This window comes from Haliaeetus albicilla, chromosome 10 (genome assembly GCF_947461875.1).
Source record: "Haliaeetus albicilla chromosome 10, bHalAlb1.1, whole genome shotgun sequence".
In the NCBI taxonomy this organism is placed as follows: domain Eukaryota; kingdom Metazoa; phylum Chordata; class Aves; order Accipitriformes; family Accipitridae; genus Haliaeetus; species Haliaeetus albicilla.
Genome location: NC_091492.1, coordinates 23628989 through 23654744, shown reverse-complemented (window position 1 = coordinate 23654744; position 25756 = coordinate 23628989). Strand labels below are relative to the sequence as shown.

At 49.4% G+C, this 25756-nt stretch overlaps 2 protein-coding genes across 2 annotated transcripts in view; both read left to right on the top strand.

Moving 5' to 3' along the window:
* Window positions 1-22258, top strand: part of CNGB1 (cyclic nucleotide gated channel subunit beta 1) — a 31472-nt gene extending 9214 nt beyond the window's left edge. The window contains exons 13-34 of the mRNA XM_069795491.1: window positions 51-225; window positions 1367-1450; window positions 3344-3476; window positions 4256-4298; window positions 6634-6772; window positions 11466-11564; window positions 12559-12716; window positions 12872-13051; window positions 13812-14020; window positions 14891-14941; window positions 15057-15143; window positions 15510-15574; window positions 16048-16170; window positions 17450-17591; window positions 17825-17984; window positions 18585-18682; window positions 18768-18851; window positions 19246-19364; window positions 19966-20116; window positions 20707-20793; window positions 21399-21486; window positions 22146-22258. Coding sequence (XP_069651592.1) covers window positions 51-225; window positions 1367-1450; window positions 3344-3476; window positions 4256-4298; window positions 6634-6772; window positions 11466-11564; window positions 12559-12716; window positions 12872-13051; window positions 13812-14020; window positions 14891-14941; window positions 15057-15143; window positions 15510-15574; window positions 16048-16170; window positions 17450-17591; window positions 17825-17984; window positions 18585-18682; window positions 18768-18851; window positions 19246-19364; window positions 19966-20116; window positions 20707-20793; window positions 21399-21486; window positions 22146-22258 — 2588 coding nt within the window. The remainder of the gene's footprint in view (window positions 1-50; window positions 226-1366; window positions 1451-3343; window positions 3477-4255; window positions 4299-6633; window positions 6773-11465; window positions 11565-12558; window positions 12717-12871; window positions 13052-13811; window positions 14021-14890; window positions 14942-15056; window positions 15144-15509; window positions 15575-16047; window positions 16171-17449; window positions 17592-17824; window positions 17985-18584; window positions 18683-18767; window positions 18852-19245; window positions 19365-19965; window positions 20117-20706; window positions 20794-21398; window positions 21487-22145) is intronic.
* Window positions 20613-25756, top strand: part of KIFC3 (kinesin family member C3) — a 32310-nt gene continuing 27166 nt past the window's right edge. The window contains exons 1-2 of the mRNA XM_069793992.1: window positions 20613-20793; window positions 22146-22365. Of these exons, the coding sequence (XP_069650093.1) occupies window positions 22300-22365 (66 nt within the window). The 5' untranslated portion in view covers window positions 20613-20793; window positions 22146-22299. The remainder of the gene's footprint in view (window positions 20794-22145; window positions 22366-25756) is intronic.

Sequence of the window (25756 nt, the reverse complement as noted above, 5' to 3'; positions counted from 1 at the left end):
AAATCTGCTACTCTCACTTCATCACCTCCCTTTCCCCATTCCCATTTCAGTTCATATTGTCCCTGAGGAACCCAAGGAGACCAACCTTGTCCTGGAAGAGATTGATGATGACTGGATTAACGAAGCCACGTGCGAGATGATGGCCTGGGGCCAGGAGGCTGAGCTGGTGGCAGATGTTCATCCCCTTCCCTCCATACAGGAGGAACCCCAGGAAGAAGAAAACAGGTAGGAGAAGGGAGATGCTGTTGATGGGCAGCTCTGCGTGCTCTCCAGCCACCAGTGTGGTGGCCATGGGAGGGGACGAGCATATTCTTGGGCATCTCTCCTTGCCAGCGCTGGTGGTGGAGCTGGCAGCGGAGAGCCGAGGTGCCCATTTCCAAAGAGGGGGGCACCGGCAGGACCCAAAAGGTGTTTGAGCAAATGGCGTTTCCTTTTGCTGTTGAGATTCCGGTGCTGAGTGGCAGAGCCATGAATGTAATGCTTCACATTGCCCTGCAGAGGACAGCTGAAGGTTGCTCTGCTTCAGCTTCCCTTAAGTAGACTTTGGCCCTAAGGCAAGAGGGTTTGGACCTCATTCCCATCAACTGTGCATCCAATTGTCATGACGTTTAGAAATGGTAGTCTTCTCTATATAAATTCATTTTACATCTTCCAAAAGAAACTGCTGCTGAGGCCCTCCCGAGGGCTGGGCAATGCGTTCAGAGCTGGGAGAAGGGCTGCGTTGCAGCAGGGAGATGAGAGGTGTCTATGCGCGCTCCCAAAGGGTTTGGGAGCCCCCCCAAATGCTCCCTGTGCCCAGCACATGTGCAGGCAATGGTGAGCACAGGGGTCTCCACCTCGGACATGAGTGATGTTCGACTGCACTAAGCACAAGTGATGCCCGGAGCCACATTCACTCAGCAGAGCTCTCTTCTGCTCAGCAAGAAAACACTGGACATGTTACAAAAATATTTTTCAGGTTTTTTTCCCCTTAATATGTGAGCCTGAGAAGATGTGGGCAGCAAGCATGTCCTATCCTGGAGGGTGGATTTCATTAACAGGGAGGTTTTGGTTAAAATCAGCAACAAGTTACCCCTAAGTACCTCCTCTCCCTGTGCCGCAAGGGGAATTTGAAGGCTCAAGGACTCTGTCTTTGCATTCCCAAACTTTTTCCCATTCTTCCTCCCACCCACTTGGGGCTGCAGGCACTAATCGGCTGTGCAGCAGCATGTGCCTGATTGTGTGTGTCCGTCCCCCCCCCAAGATGTTAGCTGAGGAATGGAGGGAGAACATCTCCGGCCAAAGGGGGTGCGGAGACTGGCAGTGCTCCTCTTGTGAGGTTCAGACATACTTTTTGGATTTCACCTAATGAGTTTCTCCTCCCCAGGCTGTGGTTGTGTTCCCTGAGCGCTGCCGAGGAGGAAAAGAAGGAGGAGGGGGAGGAGGAGGAGGAGGTGGAGGAGAGTGCGGGGTGAGTGGCTCCCATTGCATTTATGGCTTTGTTGGAAATGAGCATGAACGCGGTTGTTGTTTCAGCTGCATTTGCAAGCCGGAGAGGCTGAAACACCCGTGGACGAGCGAGGTCCTCTTGGCAGAGCGGAGCTCCCCAGCCTGGCAGGCGGCCGGGGTGTGCTGGGGAGGGATGCGTTCGGGAGGGAAGGATGCGTTCGGGAGGGATGCGTTCGCAAATTGGCTCACCCCTGGGCTCGCTGCTGACGCGGCACCTGGTGACAGGCGAGTGTCTCCTGGTGACACAGGCTCCATCTCCATCGCGGCCACCCGTAGCAACCGCAGCCTCTGGCCATCCCCTCCCGCGGGGTCCAGCGGCTCGGCAAGGCAGGAACCCCGGCTTGTGCCTTCATCAGGAGCTGGAAACACCCAGCTCCTGGAGACAGTCCACATTATTTAAAACCATATCCGTTAATTCAGGGCAGTCGGGATTATTATGAGTATTACAGGGCTGAACTTAAAGACACGATTATGTGTTGTACCTGCGAATGCTACTTAATACAAGTAGGTACAATTTTACATTTTTTCCTGTAGTAGAAACTAGCCGAGTTATTGTCAGCTGTTGTAGGTGGTGATTTTGGTCTAGGTGGTATTTAGAAAAATATTTCTGCTTAGTTTAGTGGTTTGCTCTGATTTCACATGAGATAAACATTTAGGGATTTATTACCTAGTGCTGCAATATTATTCTTTGTTAACTCCTCTGAAGTAGCTAGATTTTCAGGAGGAAGCTGAAAATGCATGGTCATTCAGTGTTAAACCCATATATTTTTATTTCATCAAATACTGTTCCTGGAGCTGCATTATAGAAACTTGAGCTTCAGTTGTTGGGTGAATGAGATGCTGTTCCATCCTTCAATGTGTTTGTCTGTTTATGGGAAAAGAGAGACATTGATGGGTTTTCTAGATTAGGATGAAAAGGCTTGCGATTGCATTTGAAGGGAGCCTAATTATTAAAAAAAAAAAAAAAAGCTGGGGGAGTTATTAAAACTAATTTTAAAAATACCTTGGAAAATAACAGTTTTTCAAGACATGGAGATAAATGAGAAAAAGCAGCCACTGCTTGCTACATACCTCTCCTGACTTAGGACCTGCCAAGGATGCAGAAAGATGGTTTTTTCAATTTTCATGCATTTAGCTGTCTTAAATTTTTTTTCATTATCCCCAATCCCTGCTTTGCTTTTCTCACCAGGAAAGAGCAAATCAGGGTATAAGTGCACAGAACAGCATGATGAGGCTTGCTTTCTTTTTTCCAGTTATAAAGTTACATTAAACCAATAAAATCGATCTTGTGAACCCCCTTTGTCAGAATGGTGGAGGTGAGGTCTGCGCTGAATGAAAATGAGACTTATGTGTCCTGGTGGTGTCTTGCACAGGCAAACGTGGGATTTGGATGGTGCTTGCAGGGCAGCCCTGCCTGGAAATTAGGCGGTCAGCTTTTTATTTGGCAAATTTTAATTATGTGAGAAATTATGCACAGCAGGAGAAACATACTGCCTGTATCTTTCTGCATATGCAATCTTTGCTTATGCATATGCAATGCCCTGCATTATTTATGCACCTCTCACCTGGCCTCCCACGTAGCGTTTTTTCCAAGTCCCTTGGAACCTAAGCAGCAATATTTTTTTGTACCACTACTTATTTAAACTAAGATTCCTGTGGTATTTTTCACCTGCAAAAAAGGCTTGCATCGCAGCTGGAGGAGCAGTGCTCCCCGATACCGGAAGACCTGTGCATCGTCCCCGTTGACACGATGCCCCCCTGTTGACGAGATGCCCCCCCATTCACAATGTGCCCAACCTCAGAAAGGGCAAAAGCGAGCTCGGGTGCTTGTCTCTGCTTGATCTCTACCATCCAGACCACTGCTCCAGTCACCTTGTCTCACCGCTGATGAGGGTGTGGATGAAGTCTACTTTGCAGAGGAGGAGGCCCTCAGGTTTGAGCAGCTAGAAGAAGCTGAGATAAGTGATCTCGAAGGTGCTTTTGTACAGGTATGGCATTGCTTCCTGCTTGGGCTCAGGTCTGTAATGAGCTCTTGCCGCCCAGAACATGCCAGGGGCTCAAGAGCTTGTCTGTGGGGTGGCAGGGACTGGTATGGGCATGTTGCCCACTGAGACATCCCCATCTCTGAACCTGAGACAGCAGCAGTAGCTGTGCACCAAGGGAGGGATGCTTTCACCCTAAAATGTTGGAGCTGAACAACAAGCTGAGAGGCTGGTGAATGGTGGGGGGATATGGGGTATCCAATCAAGCTGCAAAGTCTGCTCTTTACTGAAGGAACAGATCTTTTTCTCCTTACATTGACAGAATGAATGAATGGTAGAATGGTTTGGGTTGAAAGGGACCTTAAAGATCATCTAGTTCTAACGCCCCTGCCATGAGCAGGGACATCTTCCACTAGCCCGGCTTGCTCAAAGCCCCATCCAACCTGGCCTTGAACACTGCCAGGGATGGGGCATCCACAGCCTCTCTGGGTAACCTGTTCCAGTGCCTCACCACCCTCACAGTAAAAAATTTCTTCCTTACATCTACCCTCTTTCAGTTTAAAGACATTACTCCTTGTCCTATCATTACATGCCCTTGTAAAAAGTCCCTCTACAGCTTTCTTGTAGGCCCCCTTTATGTACTGGAAGGCTGCTCTAAGGTCTCCCCAGAGCCTTCGCTTCTCCAGGCTGAACAACCCCAACTCTTTCAGCCTGCCTCCACAGGAGAGGTGCTCCAGCCCTCTGATCGTCTTCATGGCTCTAAAATGGCTTTTTTCATTTTGAAGGTGGAAGAGGAGACAGCTGAAGCTGCTGAAACTGATGCTGAAGGTATAACATACAGCAGCATAATGTCAAATTAGGATGAACTAAAGCAGGCAATGCGATGCCCAGTGCGGGGAAAATGCAGCTTCTCATTCGCTGTCTGGGATTGGGCAGCTGAGTTTTCTGCAGCGTGGGCCTCTGTGGGCAGTCGGGGCTTTTCACTGGCTTAAAGCATCCCGTGGGCACAGCACGATGGCAATATTTTCATCAGCTGGAGCCAGCTCTGAAAGGCTGATGCTTATGCAGTACTTTTAGTCTTGTTGATTAAGCCATCTCTTATGTGAAATAAGAGTTTCTCTTTCAGCTGAAGAAGGTGGGAGGGGATAAAAAGGATTTTCTCTACCACTTTGCTCCATTTGGGAAATAACCGGTGGCATGAATTGCATTTTAATGTAACCTTTTAGGAGGTAATGAAAATTAAGTGGTGAGCTGGCATCGCAGCCTGAATGAGCCAAGGCAGGTCCTGGCATAACTCCACTGACGTTGGGGGAGTTGCACAAGGGATGGCTTGACCTGAGTCCTGGTACAGGCTGGAGATTTCTCTGCTCATGCAGCCCTTGCAGGGTGCCCTGACCTTGCAGCGATGCTAGAAAAGCACGTGGCACCACCACTTAAAAGCACGATGCTTACCACCACTGCTACCAACGTCTGTGAGCGGCAGGCGGCAACAAAACCCCCCGCAGCCCTGCATTTCTCTGTGCTGACACAACCGTCCCATCTCAAACCACTCTGTGTTTTATTGCAGCTTCAGATGCCTTGTCCTTTGCTTGAAGCACCTAGGCACCTAGCAGCATGTCCAAGCGTGCCCGAGACGTCGAGCTAGATCGGCTGGTGCATGACAAGCCGCTCGACGGCAGGGATGCCTCCCCTCCTGGCCGCGGCGTGCTAGAGCAGCTCCCCAATGTCCCCAGCTACCGAGCCACCGCTGCCTCCCGCATCCCCGTCCTGGCCGCCAGCAAGCCAAAGGCTGGAGTTGTCAACCCCAATTTTTGCAATGAGGAGCAATCCCCCCTAGGTATTAGAGATGTCGGCTTTGACGATGGGCTTGCGTAGTTTGAGGGGGGCAAGGGGTTATTCCTGGAGTAGCTGCTTTTTGTTGCTTTTTTGGGAAAAAATAAATAAAAGCATGCTTTATGTTGCAGCACTGAGGCTGGGGAAAAAAATTCATGTTTTTCTGCTCTCACCTCATCACTATGTGCCTTTCTAGCTAACCCCTAGAGAGCATTTGCAAATATCAGTAAATTATATGCTATATGTTTTGACCTGCTTGGCTAAAAACTCTCCCAAAGGACCTGCAGGCCGAGGGTTAAATATCCGCTGCGGACGTGGTTTTCTCCTTAGCATTCGTGCAACCTGCTCATACTAAGAGGACAGTAAGATGGAGGTTTGCTGTTCACAGTTTTCTGCCTTTTAACCCAGAACTACAAATTATGTTTCTGTAGCCTTGCTTTGCTTTGTTTTTAACCAGCAAGCCAAATTCTGCTGTTTTTCCTTACACGCAATGGGATTTTAACTTTGCAACCCAAACAGGCCTTTTCTCGGTGATTTGATTGAGCCATGCTCTGATCCACTGGTCCTACATCAGCGTGGGACTGGAGGGGATGCGCGGGGTCTTTCAGGCATGTAAAACCCCCCCTTAGAAGAAAACCTGCAGGAACTTGCTGCATTTTGTTATATAGCTAAGAAAAGGGGTGACTCTTCACAGCCCGGCCAGCTGCGGTATCTAGCCAAGATAAGCTCCAGCACCATTTCTCCCTTGGGCAACTGGCATCTCTACCCACTATAAACATCCAACCTTCCTGCTTCTAACCTTGCTTGTGGCAGGAAGCAGTTATTACCTCTGCAAAAGAGAGAGACCATAAGTGCTTATTTAAATAGTGCCTTATTCTGCATGAAAAACAAACACTCGTGTAATTTGGAGCTTGCGCGATTCACATGCAGAAGACCCAGGAGATTTTCTAGACCCTGGGAGGCAGGTTTGCAGCTGGAAATCCTGGATTCCTGCATAACACCCACAGCTGGTAATCCTCATCTCCATCATTTTCCAAACCACCGGGACCCAACACTTGCACAGAGTAGTTGCGAGCTGGGAAAGCAGAAGGAAGCAGGTGGCACTTCTTCTAGTGTTAAAAACTGGGCAAAAAAGAGAAAGAAATGCTCCAAACCATGAGGAGAAAGGAGTGCTGGGCGAGAAGGGAATGGAGGGAAAAGGAGAGTCCTTCCAGTGTGCTGTGGGGTTTGGGGGCAGCTCCGTGGAGATGATGGGGCTTGGGGATTCATCCCGGCTGCAGGCTGGGCTCTGCACCCCTCTCACCTGCAATTGTCCTTCTCCACGGGCCAGGTAATTACCCCACCGTGGACATCAAGGATGTGGACAGCGGAGGCGTTGCTGTGGAGAACGACGGTACCCACTTACCGGTGCCCACTGCTGGCGCTCCCAACACGCTGGCGGTGCCCAGCACGGCACCGGCATCCCCCAGGTATGGCTCTGCCCAGGTGTGGTCCCCGGGTCCCAGGGGTCTTGCCCACTGCCCCAACAGTGCCGGTACAGGAAAATTTATGCAACCATATGGAGCAACCCATTTCTGGCAGGTTTGGCCAGTAAGATGGGATGATGTCTGTGTGGTGGGTGTCATCCCCGTGCAAGGCAGGGGAGATGGCAAAAGCCTTGCCTCTTGTTTGCATTTTTTAATTAAAAATGGTTAAATTTTGCTTAAAGCTTCTGGGCGCTGGGGACAGCCCTGTCTGTGTGTCCTCCTGGAGATGGGCTCAATCCCCGGGCCATGGTCAGATCCCCTTTGTCTGTTGTCCCACACGTCTGCACTCCCAAATTCAGAGCACGGGGTCCCGTACGGGCCTTCATCATAAAACCCAACAATTTTCTTCTTGCATTTTTGCTGTAAGGGTTTGCAGCATCTACTCCGTGGGTTTGCGCCTTCAGATCAAGGATGGTTAGAGAGGGGGAGGGTCAAAACTGAGCTTTAAAATTGAGGCTGGAGGAAGCCAATGGTTTTTCAGTTGTTGTTGGGGTATTTCTGAGGCTAATTCTCGCAGAGGATTAAAAATAAAAACCAAGGTGTTTTTTTCTGTGCTGAAAACCAGGTGTTATATTCATCCTCACTTAATAGTTTGGATCTTTTAGTAAACAAGCTCCTGGGGGACTTGAAAATAAAATGGAAAAAATGCCCATAATCCAGTCTGTTTGAACAGCTTTTTAAACTGGGAAAGCAGAGCCCAAGGAGTCATATGAGATACCTGCAGTGCAAATACTGACAGCGTTAAGAGACCAGTTATTTAAAGCCTGCTGAATCTCACTGCCTTCTTTCTATTAGCCCAGCGATGAAAATTGTCCTGTGACAACAAGCTTGTTGCTGGAGAACGCTCGAGACTCACATGCCAGGATCAGTCTGTTGAAACACCTTTAGCAGTCGCTGCTCAGGATGTTTTTCTCTCTGGAGTTAATGAACAGGACAGGCTGTTTTTCTGAGACAGAAAAGTCTGTGTTTTCCAGTCTGATCAGCAGGCATGGCAGCGCTCGCTTTGAATCAGGGTCAAGGTAATGGCCTTTCCCTTATGCCTTCAACCAACATAGAAAATGGACAGCAATTCAGATTAACACCCCTGTCATGCATCCCAGCACATTGTGGGCATCTTTGAAGCCCAGGATCCAGCAACCCAAAAGCGCAACCTTATTTTATTTAGATCCACTTGTCTATGTGCAATTCTGTCTCCACCATCATTTTTTATCATCTTTTATCAAGACCTTATTGAGGCCTTTCAATATGTAAGGGGAGGCTTATAAGAAAGATGTAAAAAGACTTTTTACCAGGTCCTGTAGTGACAGGACAAGGGGATACAGTTTTAAACTGAAAGAAGGTAGGTTTACATTGAACATAAGGAAGAAATGTTTTACTATGAGTGTGATGAGACAATGGAAGAGGTTGCCCAGGGAAGTTGTGGATGTCCCATCATTGGAAGTGTTCAAGGTCAGGTTGGACGGGGCTTTGAGCAACCTGATCTGGCGGAAGATATCCCTGCCCATGGCAGGGGGGTTGGACTAGATGATCTTCAAAGATCCCTCCCAACCCAAACCATTCTGTCATCATATGGTTCCCCAGTAGAGCTATTTTTTGGAGCACCTTGGTTTTCTTATGCTATTTTCTACTCATTTCTTAATGCAGGTTGTACATTTGCAGTTACACGTATGAGCATATGAACCTTTCTGCCCTGTCTCCAGGTAGTGCCTCTCAAAACACTGGAGGTCCCTTGGTAGAGCTGGAGATTTTTAAAAGCCAGCAACTCCTGTTTCGCTACATAAAGAAATAAAATTTCATCATTCTGAACCAGAAGGAAAATGCTTGGCTCTGGCTGGTGTTTTCAGAGGAGGAGGACATCAACTCTGCATTAAGCAATCATTTGGTTGTCCTAAGTCACTTCTCTTGGCCACAGTCTTGAGTTTTTTCCCACAAGGGGCTGTGAAGGATTAGGGTTAACATTGTTTAGACATGTCCAGAAAGACTTACTGCTAATGAGCCACTTTGTCTACGTGGTGCCTGGAAACAGGCTCTCGCAGGTGATAAATACCAGGATACATCTGACATTGCCACATGGGCAGGGCCCCTCTGGGGGACCCTGTGCATCCCACACTTGTCTGGGCAAGCACAGGACAGCCCTGTGCTTATGGCCGCAGCTTTCCAAGGGCATTGAAAATGGAGCAATGCTTAGGCTGTGACGGGGTCTTCTGTCGCAGCTGGCTGTTCAGTGGATGTTTGCATGGTGGCCGGTGCCACAGAGCTACCTGAGCACAGCTGGACCCTTCGCTTCTGGGCAGCCTCAGAGCAGCCACCCACGGTCCACACCAATGGCCAACCCCAGGCAGCATCTGCTGGCCTCATGTTGCTCACCCTATAGCTTTATTTAGGCAACTGGACTCTCTACCTGGTCTCTTGAGGTGGCAATTTACATTTTTATTGCTTGTATTCAAATTCTTTCATACTTGGCTTCCTGCATATTTGTGCAAGGGCGTTCGTGCAGCTCTTTGTACCTGTGCTGCACATTTCCACTTCTCAATTTCTTTACCATTAATTTATTATTAATTTAATTATTTATTTACTCTTTCATCTTTAGCTTTTACTTGGTCTACACACACTCCTCCTCTTCACTAGCTATGTTTCTCTTGGATCACTTTGTATCGTAGGAGATGCAGTTTGAAGTCTTCATGCATCAGTGGAAAAAACTCTGGGTTTTAGTGCCATTCTGACCAGAGGGCTGGAGGTCCTGCCCCAAAAAATGTCCCCTGCAGCTAGACTGTATTAAAAGACCGAATGTTTTCCAGGGGATTATCACACGGGTTCCTTTTTTAACATGGATGACTCAAACTGCTAGACCTGCCAGGGTTTTGGACTTAGGGTTGCACATACATGAGCTTCTCCATGGGACTTAATGTAAAATCCCAGGTTCTGTTTGAGCCCTTCACCCCACAGTTTCCAATATCTGCTGAAATTTGCGTTGCTTTCCAGGTAGCTCCTGCTCCTTCTCACATCCACGTCTGCTGTGAACGCAGATGAACTACAGGCACCACAGAATATCAAGGGATGTTTCTTGCACCTCTGAATTTACAGCCTTCTTGGGGATGTTTATCTCTTTTCACATCTTTCTGAGGGCATCCATTAATCTGAAGCAAAAAGAGGCATTTTTTCCCAGATGGATGCTGACACATAAAGCTTTGCATGGACTCAGAAGGTGACCACGTGAGCTCTGTGGCCCGTGAGACCTGTGCTGTGCCACAGGCAAAGAGGGGGGATGGCGATAACCTCTCTGCAGTGTGCCCCTTACAGGGCAAGGGGCCATCGGGATGTTGATGTAGGCTTCTTGGGCTTGTTCATGGATGAGAATCGGCGATGGGGTAATGCAGTGCCCTGAGGGGACAGAGGCAGGGGAAAGGTAGCTGGAGACTTGTGAGAGGCAATGGATGTTGTCCTAACAACAACACAGACCTTGGCAGGACTATTTCTCCAAACTGATGTGGTTTTGGGAACCCCTCCATCCATATCTGACGGTACTTTAACAGGGGGGTTGGTGGTTTTCCTCCACCCTTGCGCTGCAGGCTTGGGGAATGAAGGTTTCATTGGTCTTGTTCATCTGCTCCCCATCCCAGCAGGGCACACCTCAGGGCCAGCGAGGCTGGAGATGGCTGGGTTCTAACATTTGGCTTTCTTCAGGAGACTTGTGATGGCAGGACAACCTCCCTTGGCATCCTCCTTGCTCCTGCTCCACATGCAGCACCAAGCCATTTTGCACCAGGGTCAGTGAGATCCTGGCTCATTTAGAGTAACAGCTGTGGTGACAGAAGACAATTTCTTCGCTGCACTTAAAACTCTGGACTTGACTGCAGGTTTGCAAACCAGTCCAGATTTTTGTCATGATTGTCATCTTTGTGTTCAGCTCTCCTTCTGCCACTTTGCTTGCCCACATGTAAGGAAGTTGTCCCAGAAACCTGGCTGTGCCAAAAGGAGCCACCAGCTGCGTTCATTAGGACACATCTTCTAGGAAGACATCAGCTGCCACTGGCTCAGCGTCACCAGGACAGTGTTTATAGGGCTCTTCTCGAACCTGGAGCCTCTCTCAGCTGTTGCACTTTGCACTTGGCTTTGCAGGTATCAGCAGCTATTAGAGGGTCCATGTTATGTACCTGCTGCTCTGCAATTCACTCTTTGTCTTGGGGGCTTAAAGTGCTACGGAGCCAGCCCAAAGCCAGGTGGTGTCCCCAGTACCTTCTCTTTTTTCCAGATTTCACTTTCTTGCTCCACCTTACTGGTATTGCATTTTCCTTGCCTGCCTTTCAAAGTGCAGTGGTGTGATGGCACAGCACTGGGGATGAGCACCCACCCTCCATGCATCTTGCCAGGTGCCCAAAATGGGTTGCAAAATGGGCCGGGTGCCACATGCCCATGCAGCCATGGGCTCAGTGGTGCCCAGGAAGCAACAGAGCTTTAGCAGCAAAGGAGCACAGTGGTTTGCTCCCATTTACTTCATGGAATGCCAAAAATTAGGGGAAAACTGACCATGGTAGGAGAAGGGGAAGTGGAAACAGGTGAGACCTGGGAGGAAGAGGAGGAGCTGGCTGAGGATGGGGGACAAGCCCAGCCTTGGTCACTGTGTTTGTGTCTGCAGGAGGAAGCTGCTCGTCCCAGAGGATGGTCTGGACAAGGGACTGGTGAGCCAGTTGCACACCCGAGCACTGCTGGGCTGGGACGAGGAGCAGAGGGAAAGGTGCGTGATGGGACTGAGGGCTCCAGAACAGCCAGGCTCCCAGGCATTCGGATCCTGGGGCTCAGGTGGATATAGCAAAGATCCCAGAAGTGCTGGGATACCAAAGGGAGAGAGACCATTGCCCGCAGCAGGTTTAGCACTGTGTAGCAAGTAATGCACTCCCCCTCCAAAAAAAACAATCATGATGCTCCCTGGAGCAGAAACTGCTCTCTTGTTTTTCCTGTATCTAGGTAGAAATATTCTCCTTAAGACTAGGTTTAACCACAGAGAAGATGCACCTTTGATCTACATACAATATAGCACTATGGGGACACCTTGTTTTTACTGATTGTGGAGAAATTACCTTTTTCTTCCATGTAGGAAGCTGTGCATCATGCACCCCAAGTTCTGGCTTCCCTACAGCCCTGGGGGACAGCCTTGGAGGGAGCTGCCTGCCCTGGGAAGCAAAGTCTTGGGGAGGGTCTGCACCTCCACATGGCACAGGGTTTTGCCTTCTTCCTTGGCAGAAATTGTTGTGCCAGTTATCACAACGAACCAGCCTGGAGCTACAGCAAGCAAGCTTGTTTCTGTCCTCCCTCCTAGTGATGTTTCTCAGTCATGCTAGGTAAAGCATCCTGCTCTGAATCCGACCTAGTTTTAATAAAGAGGCTGAAAGGAGATGATGTAGTTTATAAATTCAGGGGCTTGGTGTGCATTTTCACCCCATAGTTCTTCCAAAATCTTCTTCTCCCAGGCACATGCAATCCAGCCTGGGATCTTGGTGCTTCCAAGTCCCTCTGAGGGCATCTCACACCCCAGGGCAAGGATAAGGATCAGGCTGGTGCTGCTTGACGGTATTTTACTCAAACCACCTTAACTTGTGTTCTTCTGATTACACAATAGCCAGATAAATATGACTAAGTCCTAATTCAGGAACCTGTAGGTTAAAAAATGGGTCATGAACCTGTCCTTGGGCTTTCCTATCTGCATGAAATGCCCGATGGTCTCCTCGCAGCCTGCCTGAGCGCATTGGTTCAGCCACGAGCCTGAGCAGCGCCATCATCAACAACCGGCTCCAGGAGCTGGTGAAGCTCTTCAAAGAGAGGACTGAGAAGGTGAAGGAGAAGCTGACTGACCCTGATGTCACCTCGGACGATGAGAGCCCTGTGGCATGTGAGTTTGAGTGGGGCGGGGAGTGTTTGACTAGTGGGTCCCCACACACTGTGTTTTCAGGGAAACAGCTGCTTTATTAACAGTTTAAAGACCTTAAAACAAATTGCTGTAAGAGGATTTTCTGCCATTAGAAATAACTGCATGGCCTCTTCCAGCTCCCACCAAGCTGGTGCCTGCGGCAGCACCAGTGCCTCCCCCAGGAGGGGAGCCGGAGGGGGACAAACCAGCAGGGGATGAGCACTATTGCGAAATGCTGTGCTGCACGTTCAAGTACCGGCCCTGGCTGGACCACCTGAAAAACTACCGGTTCCCCACCAGCATCGACCCGTTCACCAGTGAGTGAGGGAGAACAGCCACACATCTGGGCTGGGGGCAAGCAGGTGGGGCCGGGGGAGAAGGGGTGAGGAGGGGAGGAGCTGTAAAAGATGAGACCTTGTAGAGAAGGGAGGACAAGTAAGGAAGGAGCAACTTAGCTTACACCTGTCTACTAAAGCCCAGAGTTTTAAATTCCCCTGCGAGGCACAGGCATTCCTAAATACTTCCCGATAGCTGTGGGTGTCAGGAGCATGACCAGGCAGGCCTTCTGCTTTCAGGCTTTTTAGTGGGCAAGCATTGTCCCTGTGGTATGGACACCCCAATTAAAAATAACAATCACAAAAGAAAAATCCACTGTCAGGTGGGCACCCCACAGGAACCCAGCTCCTTCCTTAGTCTTTGCTATTTCACAGCCGTTTTGAAGGCCCCAGGCTTGGACAGCGAGCCATCAGCTCAGCACAGCCTCAAGCGGGAAAAAAAAGCCCCCCCAAAAAAGCAAGAAAGTTGGTAGTGTGGGAGCAAAGCAAAAGCAAACCTAGTATAACCATCAAAATTAGAAGAGGCTTTCTGATAAAAAGCAATGTGCTCTGCAAACAGTGCTATTCACTTTCAGTCTAGAGCCCAGCTCACGAGCAATTAAATGCTGTCGATAAGAGACATCCTTTGGGTCTCCTCCTTGCACACAGGGCAGGGCAGGGGATGAAAACCCCTTTGTGTAGTGGATTCACGTGGACAAGGGACATGTGCCCGGCTAATCACAGTGTGGTTCCCTGTGCACAGATCTGATGTATGTGCTGTGGCTGTTCTTCGTTGTCATGGCCTGGAACTGGAACTGCTGGTTGATCCCCGTCCGCTGGGCTTTCCCCTACCAGACACCGGCAAACATCCACTGCTGGCTGGTCGTGGACTACCTCTGCGACCTTGTCTATCTACTGGACATCCTCGTCTTTCAGACCCGGCTGCAGTTCGTCCAGGGAGGAGACATAATAGTGAGTGGCAGCACGGTCGCTGCGTCCCACCGCTGGGGACTGGCTGTGGGGACCTCCCATCACCCCGAGCGGCATGGATGGTGCTGGTCACTGATCTCTGAATTGAGCTCCCCGAGCTCTCCCACCACGGCTGTGGCCATCAGGGCTGTGTCCACTCTTGGAGGACTACCAGCATCTCTCCTGCCATGTAGTGGATAAGCCGGCAGTCTTTTTGTCTGCCAAACATCTGTATTTTTCCCCTGAAGTCGATACCAGCCCATCTAGAAAGCATGTGGTCTATGGTGGCCCCATTCCTGGGTAGGGATGCTTGCAGGGTGATGTTCCGCAGGGCAGTCCTGCCAAGAGCACGGTGAGGTGCATGCCAACCGTCCCCAGCACAGCCACACGCTCCGAGTTTAATTTTCAGGAGCACAGCTAGGCAGAATGCATTAGCAATATGACAAAAGTGATTGCAATCTGCATGCATAGGTCACGTGCCTGAGATAAGTGAAAGCCCTTGATTCTGTTTCTGTACCCAATTAAATAAGCTGTGAAAAATAAAACCTTGAGGTACAGCCTTCCCATTGCCCATGCGAATACTCAGAGAGGGAGGTTTCTCCTGTAAACTCTGACTTCTGTGGTGCTGGCACCACGACGTGCTTTCTCTGGGATGCAAAACGAGCACAGGATGTCCTGAGATAGAATGGGAAGATGGCATACAACCAGGTCTTCTGCTTCTCTTGCTCTGCTCCCCTTCCCGGGCACAAAGGGAGCATCTTCCATGTTGCGGAAGAGGAAAGCCAGGCAGGACCACGTTGGCCATGACTTTCCATTCTGCAAGCAACGACCAATCTTCCTCTCTCTCTCTCTCCCTCTCCTATTCCCAACCAGACTGATAAAAAGGCCATGAAAGAGAACTACCTGCGATCACAACGCTTTAAGGTTCGACATACTTTTATTTATTATTCTGAATCTTTAATCTGAACTGTGGCTTGCAGCTCCACCCAACCATGCCTGCAGGTCCCCACAGAAGTTTCTCTTTTTGTGTGGATCTCAGATGGATGTGGTGTGCCTCCTGCCCCTGGATTTCTTCTACTTCAAAGTTGGTGTCAACCCGCTCCTGCGCTTTCCTCGCTGTCTGAAGGTGAGTTGGAGCTTATAAAATCAGGCAGAGCACCAGTTGCAGTGGATGTGAAGAAGTCCCATACTGTTTTGGGTAAGCTTTGGCTTGCTAGACTCATTGATGATGATGAGAGGATTGTAAAATGGACAGAAGTCTTGTACCAAAGGCTTTGCAGGGTTGTTGGTCAAACACTTCAATTCAATCCTAAAGCACACTCACATTTGAATAGCAGGGCACTTACAGATGGAGCCAAGTCTGTCCGTGGCAGTTCATGCTGTAGAGGGGCTGCAGGAGGGAAACGGAGAGGGAGCGGGGTTTTATGGGGATGTAACTCTCCCAGTGGGTGCCGCGGGAAGCTGGAGCATGCTGCTTTCCTTCTCCTCCCAGTACATGGCCTTCTTCGAGTTCAACAACCGCCTGGAGGCTATTCTGAGCAAGGCATACATCTACAGGTGAGGGGAAGGGAGGGAGGGACAGAGCATGGAGTTGCTCTTTGCTACTGGGGAAGAAGGTTTCACTTTGGTGTGCACCTGTTCTGGGTTTCTGATTTATTTTCCCACTGTCCCTGGACCAGCTGACAGGGGCGCTGGCTGGTGCAGGCTGAACGTGGAGGTCCTGGAGCCCATGTGGGTAGGATCACCTCTCCCCGACCCAGTGGAGACAGGGGTGCTGGCAGTGAAGAGGAGCTGCCAGCAGATAAGCTGCTTTTTCTGGCACTTCAGGAGCTGCAGGGCTGCTAGAAGGAGCAGTGGGGCTGCACATTTGGGTGCTCTGTGGTTCCTGCATTGGCAGGACCTGCATGGTCAGCACTCGGCTCATCGCATCAAAGCTCCTTGTGATGCCAGGGGTGGATCTGATGTGTTCCTCCCAGCAGACACCCTATCATCTCCCCTCCTGCTCTCTCCTTTTTTTTTTTTTTTTGCAGAGTGATCCGGACCACTGCCTATTTACTGTACAGCTTGCACGTGAACTCCTGCCTCTATTACTGGGCATCAGCCTACGAAGGACTGGGCTCTACCACCTGGGTCTATGATGGGGAAGGAAACAGGTACAAGCCAGGGCTTGGGTCCTCACGTAGCACAGCTTGCTGTGATGAACTGGAGCAAGAAGGGATGCAGCTGGGTTCATAAAAAACCCTGAAGCAAAGGGCTGGGGTTGCCAGGAGAAGGTGCAGAGCCAGGGAGAATGACAGGGACAGGAAGGATGGGATGTGCAGTAATATATGGCGCTGCAAGACAATGAGGCTGCAGCTGGGCTCAGATGGAAGGCAATGGCAAGTCGAAGAGGCTGAAAAACTGGAAACCTGGTGCTGGGAAGCAAGGGAGTGCTCCCTGGCTGAGCAGGATGGCAGTGTCAGCCCTGTTTCTGTTCATGTTGACCTGCTGCCAGGTCAGGATGGAGGCTTGAAGCTGTATGTCCTAGGTGCCGTGTGTCAGGCCCTTTGGACCAGCCCAGTGCCCTCATTCCCAGGATGCGAGACAGGGATGGTGGCCATCCTGTCCCCTCACCATGGCATTTCCAAGATACACATGTTAAATGTCCATTGCATTGTCAGTGATGGATGCCACAGGGAGAGTACTCAGCTCACGAGCTGAATGCCGCCTTGTAGCAAATGCCCACACCTGTGTGTTTCACAACATGGGCAAAAGAAAATACTGAGTAATGTTTAGCTAACTTAGCACCATGCAGTAAATGAGAGTTTCCTGTAAAAAGGCACCGGTAAGTGCATTAAAGACTTACCATGAGGTGGGTGTAGGTGGGGACAAGTGACTGTCACCCATGCAGCGTTAGTGTGGGTGTTGCCTTCCCTTTGAGCACTCAGCTTCTCATGTTAATGTTGCTGCTACATAGTTATTTTGTGTGATATACATATCTCTATCTCTATGTGTAACTATGACATCCAAGGGAGTGCCCAAGACCAGTGAATCAAGAATTCGCTCGACATCTCCTGAGTCCTATGCCAACAATTTGCTCACAAACCCTTTTTTCCCCCTGACTATTTCTAAAAGTGTAAATGTTGCTGCAAATACGTTGCTGGTTTATGGTAGTAGAGCTGTAAGAAGCAGAAAGTGGGAGTAGCCAGAGCACCTAAGGGCTGTTGGAGGTTTGTGGAGGGTGGCTATGTCCCCCTGCTCCTGTAGCATCTCCAGAAGCACCTGCAACTGTGGTGGGAAGTCTGCAGCCCCTTAGTTTTCCCTTCGTCACCCATAATTACTCTCAACAGGCTCTGGCTTGCCGTGGCCAGAGGATGTGAGCTTGGTACTGAGGGGTGAAACAGGCCTTCACGCTAGAAACGCCTTCAAAGCTGCCTTCTCTTTTCCTCCCAGCTACATCCGCTGCTACTACTGGGCAGTCAAAACCCTCATCACCATTGGTGGCCTGCCGGACCCCAAGACACTGTTTGAGATCGTCTTCCAGCTGCTGAACTACTTCACAGGCGTCTTTGCTTTCTCCATCATGATAGGGCAGGTGAGCGGGAGTTGTGGGGGGTTCCCAGCCTCAGGTAGGGAACATTTTCATGGGGTTGGTCCACAAGTTTGCATCTCTAGGTTTGTTTTCCCCATGTGAAGATCTGCTCAGCATTGGTGGAAGACAAAAAGTATTTGGCAGATGCTGTTAGGACTCGGCATACATGCTCTAGACTGCTTAGCCTGTGTGATGGATAAGTGACAGCAATTAAAACATTTCTTCCTCCCATTCAGATGAGAGATGTGGTTGGTGCCGCTACCGCAGGGCAAACTTACTATCGGAGCTGCATGGACAGTACCATTAAATACATGAACTTCTACAAAATTCCCAAAACTGTTCAGAACCGGGTGAAAACATGGTATGAGTACACGTGGCATTCGCAAGGCATGCTAGGTGAGATCCAGCCGCTCCGAGGATCAACACTTGCATCGCGTGTGTTTTACTGCGGTTGCTTTGCAGAAACATTACTGTCAAATAGCACTACAGTTTTGGGGCGGGGGGTGGCTTATTTTACTCTTCGCTATAGGGGCTTTTTTGCCCACCTATAGAGTATACAGGCTGCCAGTGGGTCACAGCACCATGGTGACCCGGCATCACTCACAGTGCACTGAGTCCAGCATCCCACCTGCTGGTCCCTGGGGAGAGGGCAGTGACTGGCAATTGCTGGCCAGAACGTGTCCAACAGTAAACCCACTAGCTCGCCCTACCAGTAAATCATCAGGCAGGACCTCTACGCCTGCTGTCCTGGCCAAGAAAGGTGCTGGCTTGGGCTCACTGGTCTGTCTCTGAGAGCCGTCAGGGCAGGGATAACATGAAGGGCGGCTCTCCATCGCCTGTTGGCTTTAGACCTGCAGGTTGCTGGGTGGGCAGAGGCTGGAGGAGACCCTTCTGGGTGAGCTGGCTCCTGCCCTCTGCCACCAGCACGCTGCCACACCAAGCACGTGCTCTTGGATCAAGGGCTGGAAACAGCCAGTTTTCTGCTTTGTCTCACAGATGAGTCAGAGCTGCTGGTGCAGCTGCCAGACAAGATGAGGCTGGACATCGCCATCGACGTGAACTACAACATCGTGAGCAAAGTGGCCCTCTTCCAGGTATCCTCTGCAGCGCAGGTCCTGGCTGGTGGAGCCTGCCTTGCTGGCACGGACTAACGGTGCTGTTGGCTCTGTTTTGGCTCAGGGCTGCGACAGGCAGATGATCTTTGACATGCTGAAGCGGCTCAGATCAGTGGTCTACCTGCCTAATGACTACGTGTGTAAGAAGGTAATGAGATGCTTGGGTGCCCTCCCATCCCTAGTGTCATGGCCGGGCAATGCAGAGCAGGGAAGGAAGGCCAAGCCTGGCCCATCACCCCGGCGTCGAGCAGGGAGGGAATTCAGAACAAAACCATCCTCTGTTGCAGCTGGTCTTGTGTAAAGACTGACCTCTTCTGCTGCAGCCACGAACAGCAGGACAGCAGGGAAGAGCCTGCTGAGCTGGAGGAGACTTTGGGATGCTTAGATGAGGATGCTTGGGAGTGAGCACCATCAGGACAAAGCATTTTGAGAGCTTGGAGAGGGCAGTATGGTCGTGGGGGTTTCCAGCAAGATGCAGGTTAGGGCATCCATAAGGTCTCCCTGTTTCTGGGCACCCCACACAGCACGCATCTTCCCTGCAGGGAGAAATTGGCCGTGAGATGTACATTATCCAAGCGGGACAGGTGCAGGTGCTGGGGGGACCTGACGGCAAAACTGTGCTGGTGACCCTGAAAGCCGGATCCGTGTTTGGAGAAATAAGGTGAGTGAAGCATAGCCAGGGGCCAGGGAAATACAGCTTGCGGGCTCTGGGCAAGGAGGGTGGGAGGTGGGGAGATCAGCAACACCGTAATTAATCTTTGTGACTGAGAGCCATGAACACTGAGCAGCATCTGCTACACAAATAACAGCTTTTTTCTCGGAGCTTTTCCACTAGTTTTGTCATCATGCTGTTTTCTGCCTGGGAAGCTAGGGACAGCAAGCAGAGGTATATGGAGTGATGGGAACATGAAGAAGAAAAGATGTTGCACTAAAACAGCCCCCCAACCATTAATCTGCCCATTTTATGGGCATGTAAAGTCCTGTACCAATTTGTAACACAGTGATAGGGTTTGTCTCCCTACAGCCCAGCAGACATTAGGCTGGTGTAAAATGCAATATTTAAATCTTGGAACAGGCAAATCAATTTTTATATAGCGCTCCATGTCAACGTTTCCCATTATTCTTTAAAATTTGGGCTTGGAAAATTTAATTGGGGGTGAAAATTAAACTGAGTCCTCTGAAAGAAAGGGATGGAGACATGAAAAGGGGGATTAAGTTATCCTGTCATTAACAACACTGATGTCTCACCATGTCTCTCTCAGCTTGCTGGCTGCAGGAGGGGGAAACCGCCGAACAGCAAACGTCATAGCTCACGGCTTCGCTAACCTTTTCATTTTGGATAAGAAGGACTTGAATGAGATTTTGGTGCATTACCCGGAGTCTCAGAAGCTGCTGCGTAAGAAGGCCAAGTGCGTATCTGGCTGCTGCTTTCTAGCCTGTGGGGGTTTAAAAAAAAAACCAAAACAGAGTATGGGTTTCAAGATCGCAGGGGAGATTTCTCTCTGTGTGAAGCCCTGGGAAGGCTCCTGCTGCAGGCACCGGGCATTAGGCACGTGTCCCCGGAGAAGAGCCAGGCTGGAGCTGCTGCGCTTCGGCAGAGGGCACCCAGCCCTGGCCGCTGGGCTGGGGAGGCTGGAAATGCCCAGAGCCAGCCCAGCCCTGCTGCAAAGCTTCACTGCTAAAAGCGGGTGCAACTCGGGAACCAACATGGCTGAAGTGCATTCGTTTAAAAATCTATTCAAATATTAGCTTTAGTTTTTAGCGTTACTTAGATTTGTTATTCTGTCCTTTCTAAGGCGTAAAAAATCCCCATCCTTTTAAAGTCTGATTTTTCTGCATTATAAAATCCAGCTAGTATAATATGTCCCTGGACTGAAATCATCTTTCCTTTACCTTGCTGTAGGAAAATGCTGAAAAACAACAATAAACCCAAAGATGAGAAAGGAGCGCCTGGAGACCCCCTGATCATCCCCCCAAAAGCTGACACCCCAAAGCTCTTCCAGGCTGCCCTGGCCGCCACAGGGAGGATGGGGGGCAAAAGGCCACTGGCGCAGCTCCGGTGGAGGCTGAAGGAGCTGAAGGCGATGCAGGTCAGTGTGGGGAGGGTGGCAATTTGGCTTTGCTTCGTTAGGTGTCCAGTCGCTGCTCTCCCCCGCTGGCTCCAGAGCCTGACTGTCATTAAGGTGCCTTAAAGGAGTGAGCTCAGGTCATTGGGGTCTGATGTAGTGCAGGCAGGTGGGAAGGGGTGGTCCAGCATCTTACACACGGCCTTGGGAGAATGTCATTGTCCCACAGGGGTTTGTTTTGCAACACAAAAGGGAAACACATTGACTTTTTGCCCAGCTATGCTGAGCCTGAGTCTAATTTCTAGCTGGGTTATAGCCACAGACGAGTATCTCTTCCGTGCTGCAGAGCCAGAGCCACTCGTAATTGATCGATGTGCTGGCGGGACGGAGGGTGGTGCTGGCATCCAGCATCCACAGGCCAGTCAATATTTGCAAAGCTTTCACGGCATGGTCAAGGCAGAGGCACACCATCCTGCTGGCTCTGCACGAGCTGCAGTGAGATCACCCTTGCTTTTTTGTCATGAGCAACTGAAAATGAGCCTGCTCTTTTTTTTAAACTTCCAAGTGTCTCTGCTAAACTCATAAAAAAGATTGCATCTCCATGCAGACCCGGTTGTTACTCTTCCCAGCATGGAATTATGCAGACTATCACCTCTGGACATGTAAAGGGAGGTGAAAGAGCAGCTGATAGGGAGCACACAATGGCCTTGAGGCTGGGTAAGTATCCAGGGAGATGCTGAGCATAATTGCATTTCTGCAGTCCTTCACAAAAGCACTAGGAGGCTTCACACAATACCGTGCTTAACACTAATTAATAACCCATTAAAGGCAGCGGTAAACAGTGGCACCGTGTGCTCGTGCTGTGCTCCGTAAGGTAGTGGCAGCAAGACCCGTCGTTGGAGGGTGCAGGTATTAGGAGCTAACCCCGCCAAAGGGATTAGTAGGACCCCATTAGGACATCCCTCTCCATGGCACGTCTGTAGGTGAGGTTTCTGAGGCTCCTCTCTAAAGGCAGCTTTAGGACAGGGCAGTCCAGGGCTGCTCCCTCACAACAACACTTCTGCCAAGCTTTTGCTGAGATAACCCCCTCCAGATACTCCAAGGAGCAAAACAGGAGCTAGTGCAGGAGGTGTGAGAAGGCTTTGTTGTGCTCATCTCTATGCACTTCTCTCAAGATGTGCAGAATATAATCCAGCTACCCTTCTCACAGGGGTCATCTCTGGCAGCAAGCTGACATCCCGATGATGAGGTCCAGTGCTGTGAAACTCTGCAAAACCCCTGCTGGGCTTTGCACAGTGCAGACACCATGCTTGGCGGTAGTGGACAAGGGTCTGCTAAGGTAGATTTTACCTTTTTTTTTTTTTTTTTAATTGCAGGGTTCCAGTTTCAGTCCAATCCCACCGAAATCACCAGTGCACCAGAGATCGCCTGTCACATCCCACAAAGCACGCACCCACCTGGGAGAAGAAATATTCTCAAAATCTTCTGATAGTTTAGTCACCATCCGTGTGATTTCTACAGCACACGAGGATGAAGAAATCCTTGCTGCTGAGATTTCAGAGAAAGAAGAAGAAAAAGAAGAGAAATGAAAAACTAGTAGGTCCTGGGGCAGGAGGAGGAGTCAGGCAAACACCTGGGGTAGAAGTTTTTGTCATTAATGATTTCCATGCAGTGGCTGTAGGCTTCGCTAAGTGCTGTGGGTAGGATCTGCCTTTCTTTTCTGCCTAGACCTTCACCCACTGTTGATAAAACCCTCTGCCATATGACCTAGAACCATACAAGGCTTCCATGCTCTGGAAATATATTTTTATTGAGCGTCTTTATGAATATCAGCACTAAATGTCAGGCCAGCCCTCTTGCTTCGAAATCCAGCCTTACAGAGACGGAGCCCTGAAGAAACTGCTTTTTATGGCTCTGGATGGTTAATGAGTGTTCAGATAAAGCATGAAGAGTTATTCACCTCTGACAGCTGAGTCACTGCTTGGCCAGAAACGAGGGGAAAAAAAACCAACAAGGTTTCTCTGTTGGGCTCAAGGTTGTCAGCAGCAGCTGGAGAGTGATTCATCCAAAAAGGATGTGGACTATGCTCATAAGCCGAGCACAGACCAAATCATACTGTCACAAGAAGGCCTAGGTCCATCCCGGTGTGTATAGACTGTGAGATGCTTGAGGGTCCGTCCCTGCATGGTGCCAAGACCACCTTGGGTTTGCCTTGTGGGAAGAGGAGTTCCTCTGCCAGCCATCCACCCCAGGGAGGTGGTGGGCTCTCCATCGCTGGTGGCTGTTACAGAGAGATTTGATGAGCATCTTTAAGGGATGGAGAAGCACAGTCCTGGATGAGGAGATGTTTCTGGAGATCCTTTCCAGCTCTGGGTTTCCATGGGTGCACCAGGGATAAACCGAGTGCAGGAAGGGAGAAGCCGTGTTGGTTTCCAGCTGGGACAGAAAAGAGAAGTGCAGTAAGTGCTCTCCTCTCCCAGCCAGCGTTTCAGAGTCAGGCCAGAGCCCGTAGCATGCAAATGAGCATGCACAATTGTGCAGGTGGTCCCCTGCGCTCATTGCTGGACCTCAGTGATCTGCCACGTTTCCAGCAGCCAATTTCCAGCCCCTTTTGGTCCCTTGGTTGGCTCTTGGCCATGCTTCCCATGGAAAAGCCACTCTGGTCTTGCTCGTCGCTGCAAATGGGGCTTGTAAAGACGCTCTCCCAGTGCTGGGTCAGGGCACTGGATAAGAAGGCAAATGCCTGGTTAGCAGCCAGCACGCCCAGCTGATGGCTCAAGGTGTCCAATCTTCCTCCAGCACGACCAGTTCCTCACCTTCCTCAAAGTCAGTGCCGAGCAGAGCGAGCTGCTGGTGACCTGAGAGGTCGTGAGAAGCAGGGGGCGAGACGGTGCCGGGTGAGATGATGCAGATCCTCTCCAGGGTTTTGGCTGGCCAGGTCTCCACAGCACAGCTGGCTCCATCAAGAGGAGCCGGTTTCCATCCTCCAGAGGAAAAGCTGGGGCAGGTTTTGCCGCAGGGAGCAGCCTCAGCGCCATGGCCGAGGGACTTTTCAGGTGTTCAGCAAATACTGTGAGCAGCGCTGCAGGTTTCACAGGTCTGGCCGTGAGACAGCCGGGCTGTTCGTGAAGGGTGTCAGCACCAGCATCTCCCCATATGTGGGTGATCCTTCTTCCCATCAGCAGCCTGGGGCTGATCTTCACCTCCTATGGGGTCATCTTGTTTTGTTGTGTTTTTTCCCTTCTCTTGCAAAATAGATGGGTTTCTGTGGAGGAAAAAAGCCAGGACGTATGTTAATTAATGATAGCTTGCTCTCTTTTAAACAAATTTAATGAGCTCCAATATACTGCAGGAGGGTCTGAAGCCACCACTGCCCTTAACATTGCAGGGGAAAACCTGGACTCACCCAAACCTCCCTAAATATTTCTCGTCCTTAGTCATTTGCAAGCGGTTTCCTGCTGGTAGAAGGTTTCACTGGGGAGTGCAAAGTATTTTTTTTCACTAGATGGTAAATGTTTGTATAATCAAACCAGGAAACGTGCAAAAGTCAAACTGGGGTTCTGATTTGCTGCTGCAATTTGATATGGTTTAGAAAAAACATTTAAATAAATAGTGGGCTGTAATGGCTTTCATAATTGACTATATCTACAATAAACACCATGTAGATTACCATTCATTTGCTGTGGATTTATTTCAAAATCCCAGTTGTTTTCCATTTTTTTGCTCACTGATGCACCGACAGAGCCAGTAAAGTCCCCACACACGGTTCACAGATTTTCCAATAAACTTTTTAGAGGCTCAGAGGTCATATAATAGTAGTAGTAGAATTGTAATATGTTTTTCATCACCAGAAGGAAGGAAAAAAGCTTTCTTAAATGGCAAATACTTGCATGAAGATCTTAGTTTTCAACATGCTGATGGATACATAACTGGTAATTCTGGAACCACGGGTAGATTTGAAATCATCCTCCTCTGTGATCTGTTTACGGCTTTAGTTCTTTAGAGAGATTATTCTCCAGGTAATAATTAAGGTCAAGGTAGGGTTGGGCTTACAGGCTGGGTTGTGGAGTTGAGCTCAGATCTATTTGCTGTGCAGGACTATTTAGAAATGACAGGTAGGCTAAGGAGATGAGCAGCTCATTTAGTGCCTCTTGTTTTGGGGGTTGCCATAAATTGGCTTTCTGCTGAGTTTTGTAATTCCATTGATTCACCAGTTTTGCTGTATTTGCAATGGGCCTCCTTTGCAGTCGTTCCTATTAAATATCTTGCAGCATGCACTTATCACAGGTCTGTTCTTTCCACTGCCCTTGTAATGTTCTTGATGGATTTGGTAACGCTCTGTGTACCTTTACTGCATGTCGTATTAGCTTTTGCTCATTCCACTTTGATGTCGGTAAGTGTTGGATTGATCTGATATGAGATTCTCTACTAATACTAATGCAGTATTTGGGGGATCTTGCTGGGCAGTTGCTTATTGCCAGTCCAGCACCCTGGAAATTCTGCATTGCAGTGTCCTTCCTGACTTCTATTTCTGAATAACTGATTTCTCAGAGGTCCACGGTCATAGAAACCAGGTTTTCTTGCAACAATATTTTAGCTTTTGCTGCTTTTGAGTGAAATAAGTGGAACAGATAACCGCTGAAGGAAGAAGCAGAGCTTGCTGTTGTTGGATCTGTATTAATGTATTGGGTTTTGCCTCACTGTCACAAGCAGCATCTTTACTTTAGGAGGCTTTATATATACTGTTTTAATATAGATATATATATACACACACTTTTATATAATGATAGATACTTTTTAGTATTTATATATACTTTTTATACTGGAGGGGCATTCATAGTCCTTGTGGCCTGTGCTGTTACGTCTTTCAGAAAAGTGATACTGATTTAATGTTCTGTATGAAGTTAAAGACAAATGTCTCAGATAAAAAAAAAAAAAAACTTACAAAAGGAATAGTATAACCCATCATAGACATCTGAATATGGAG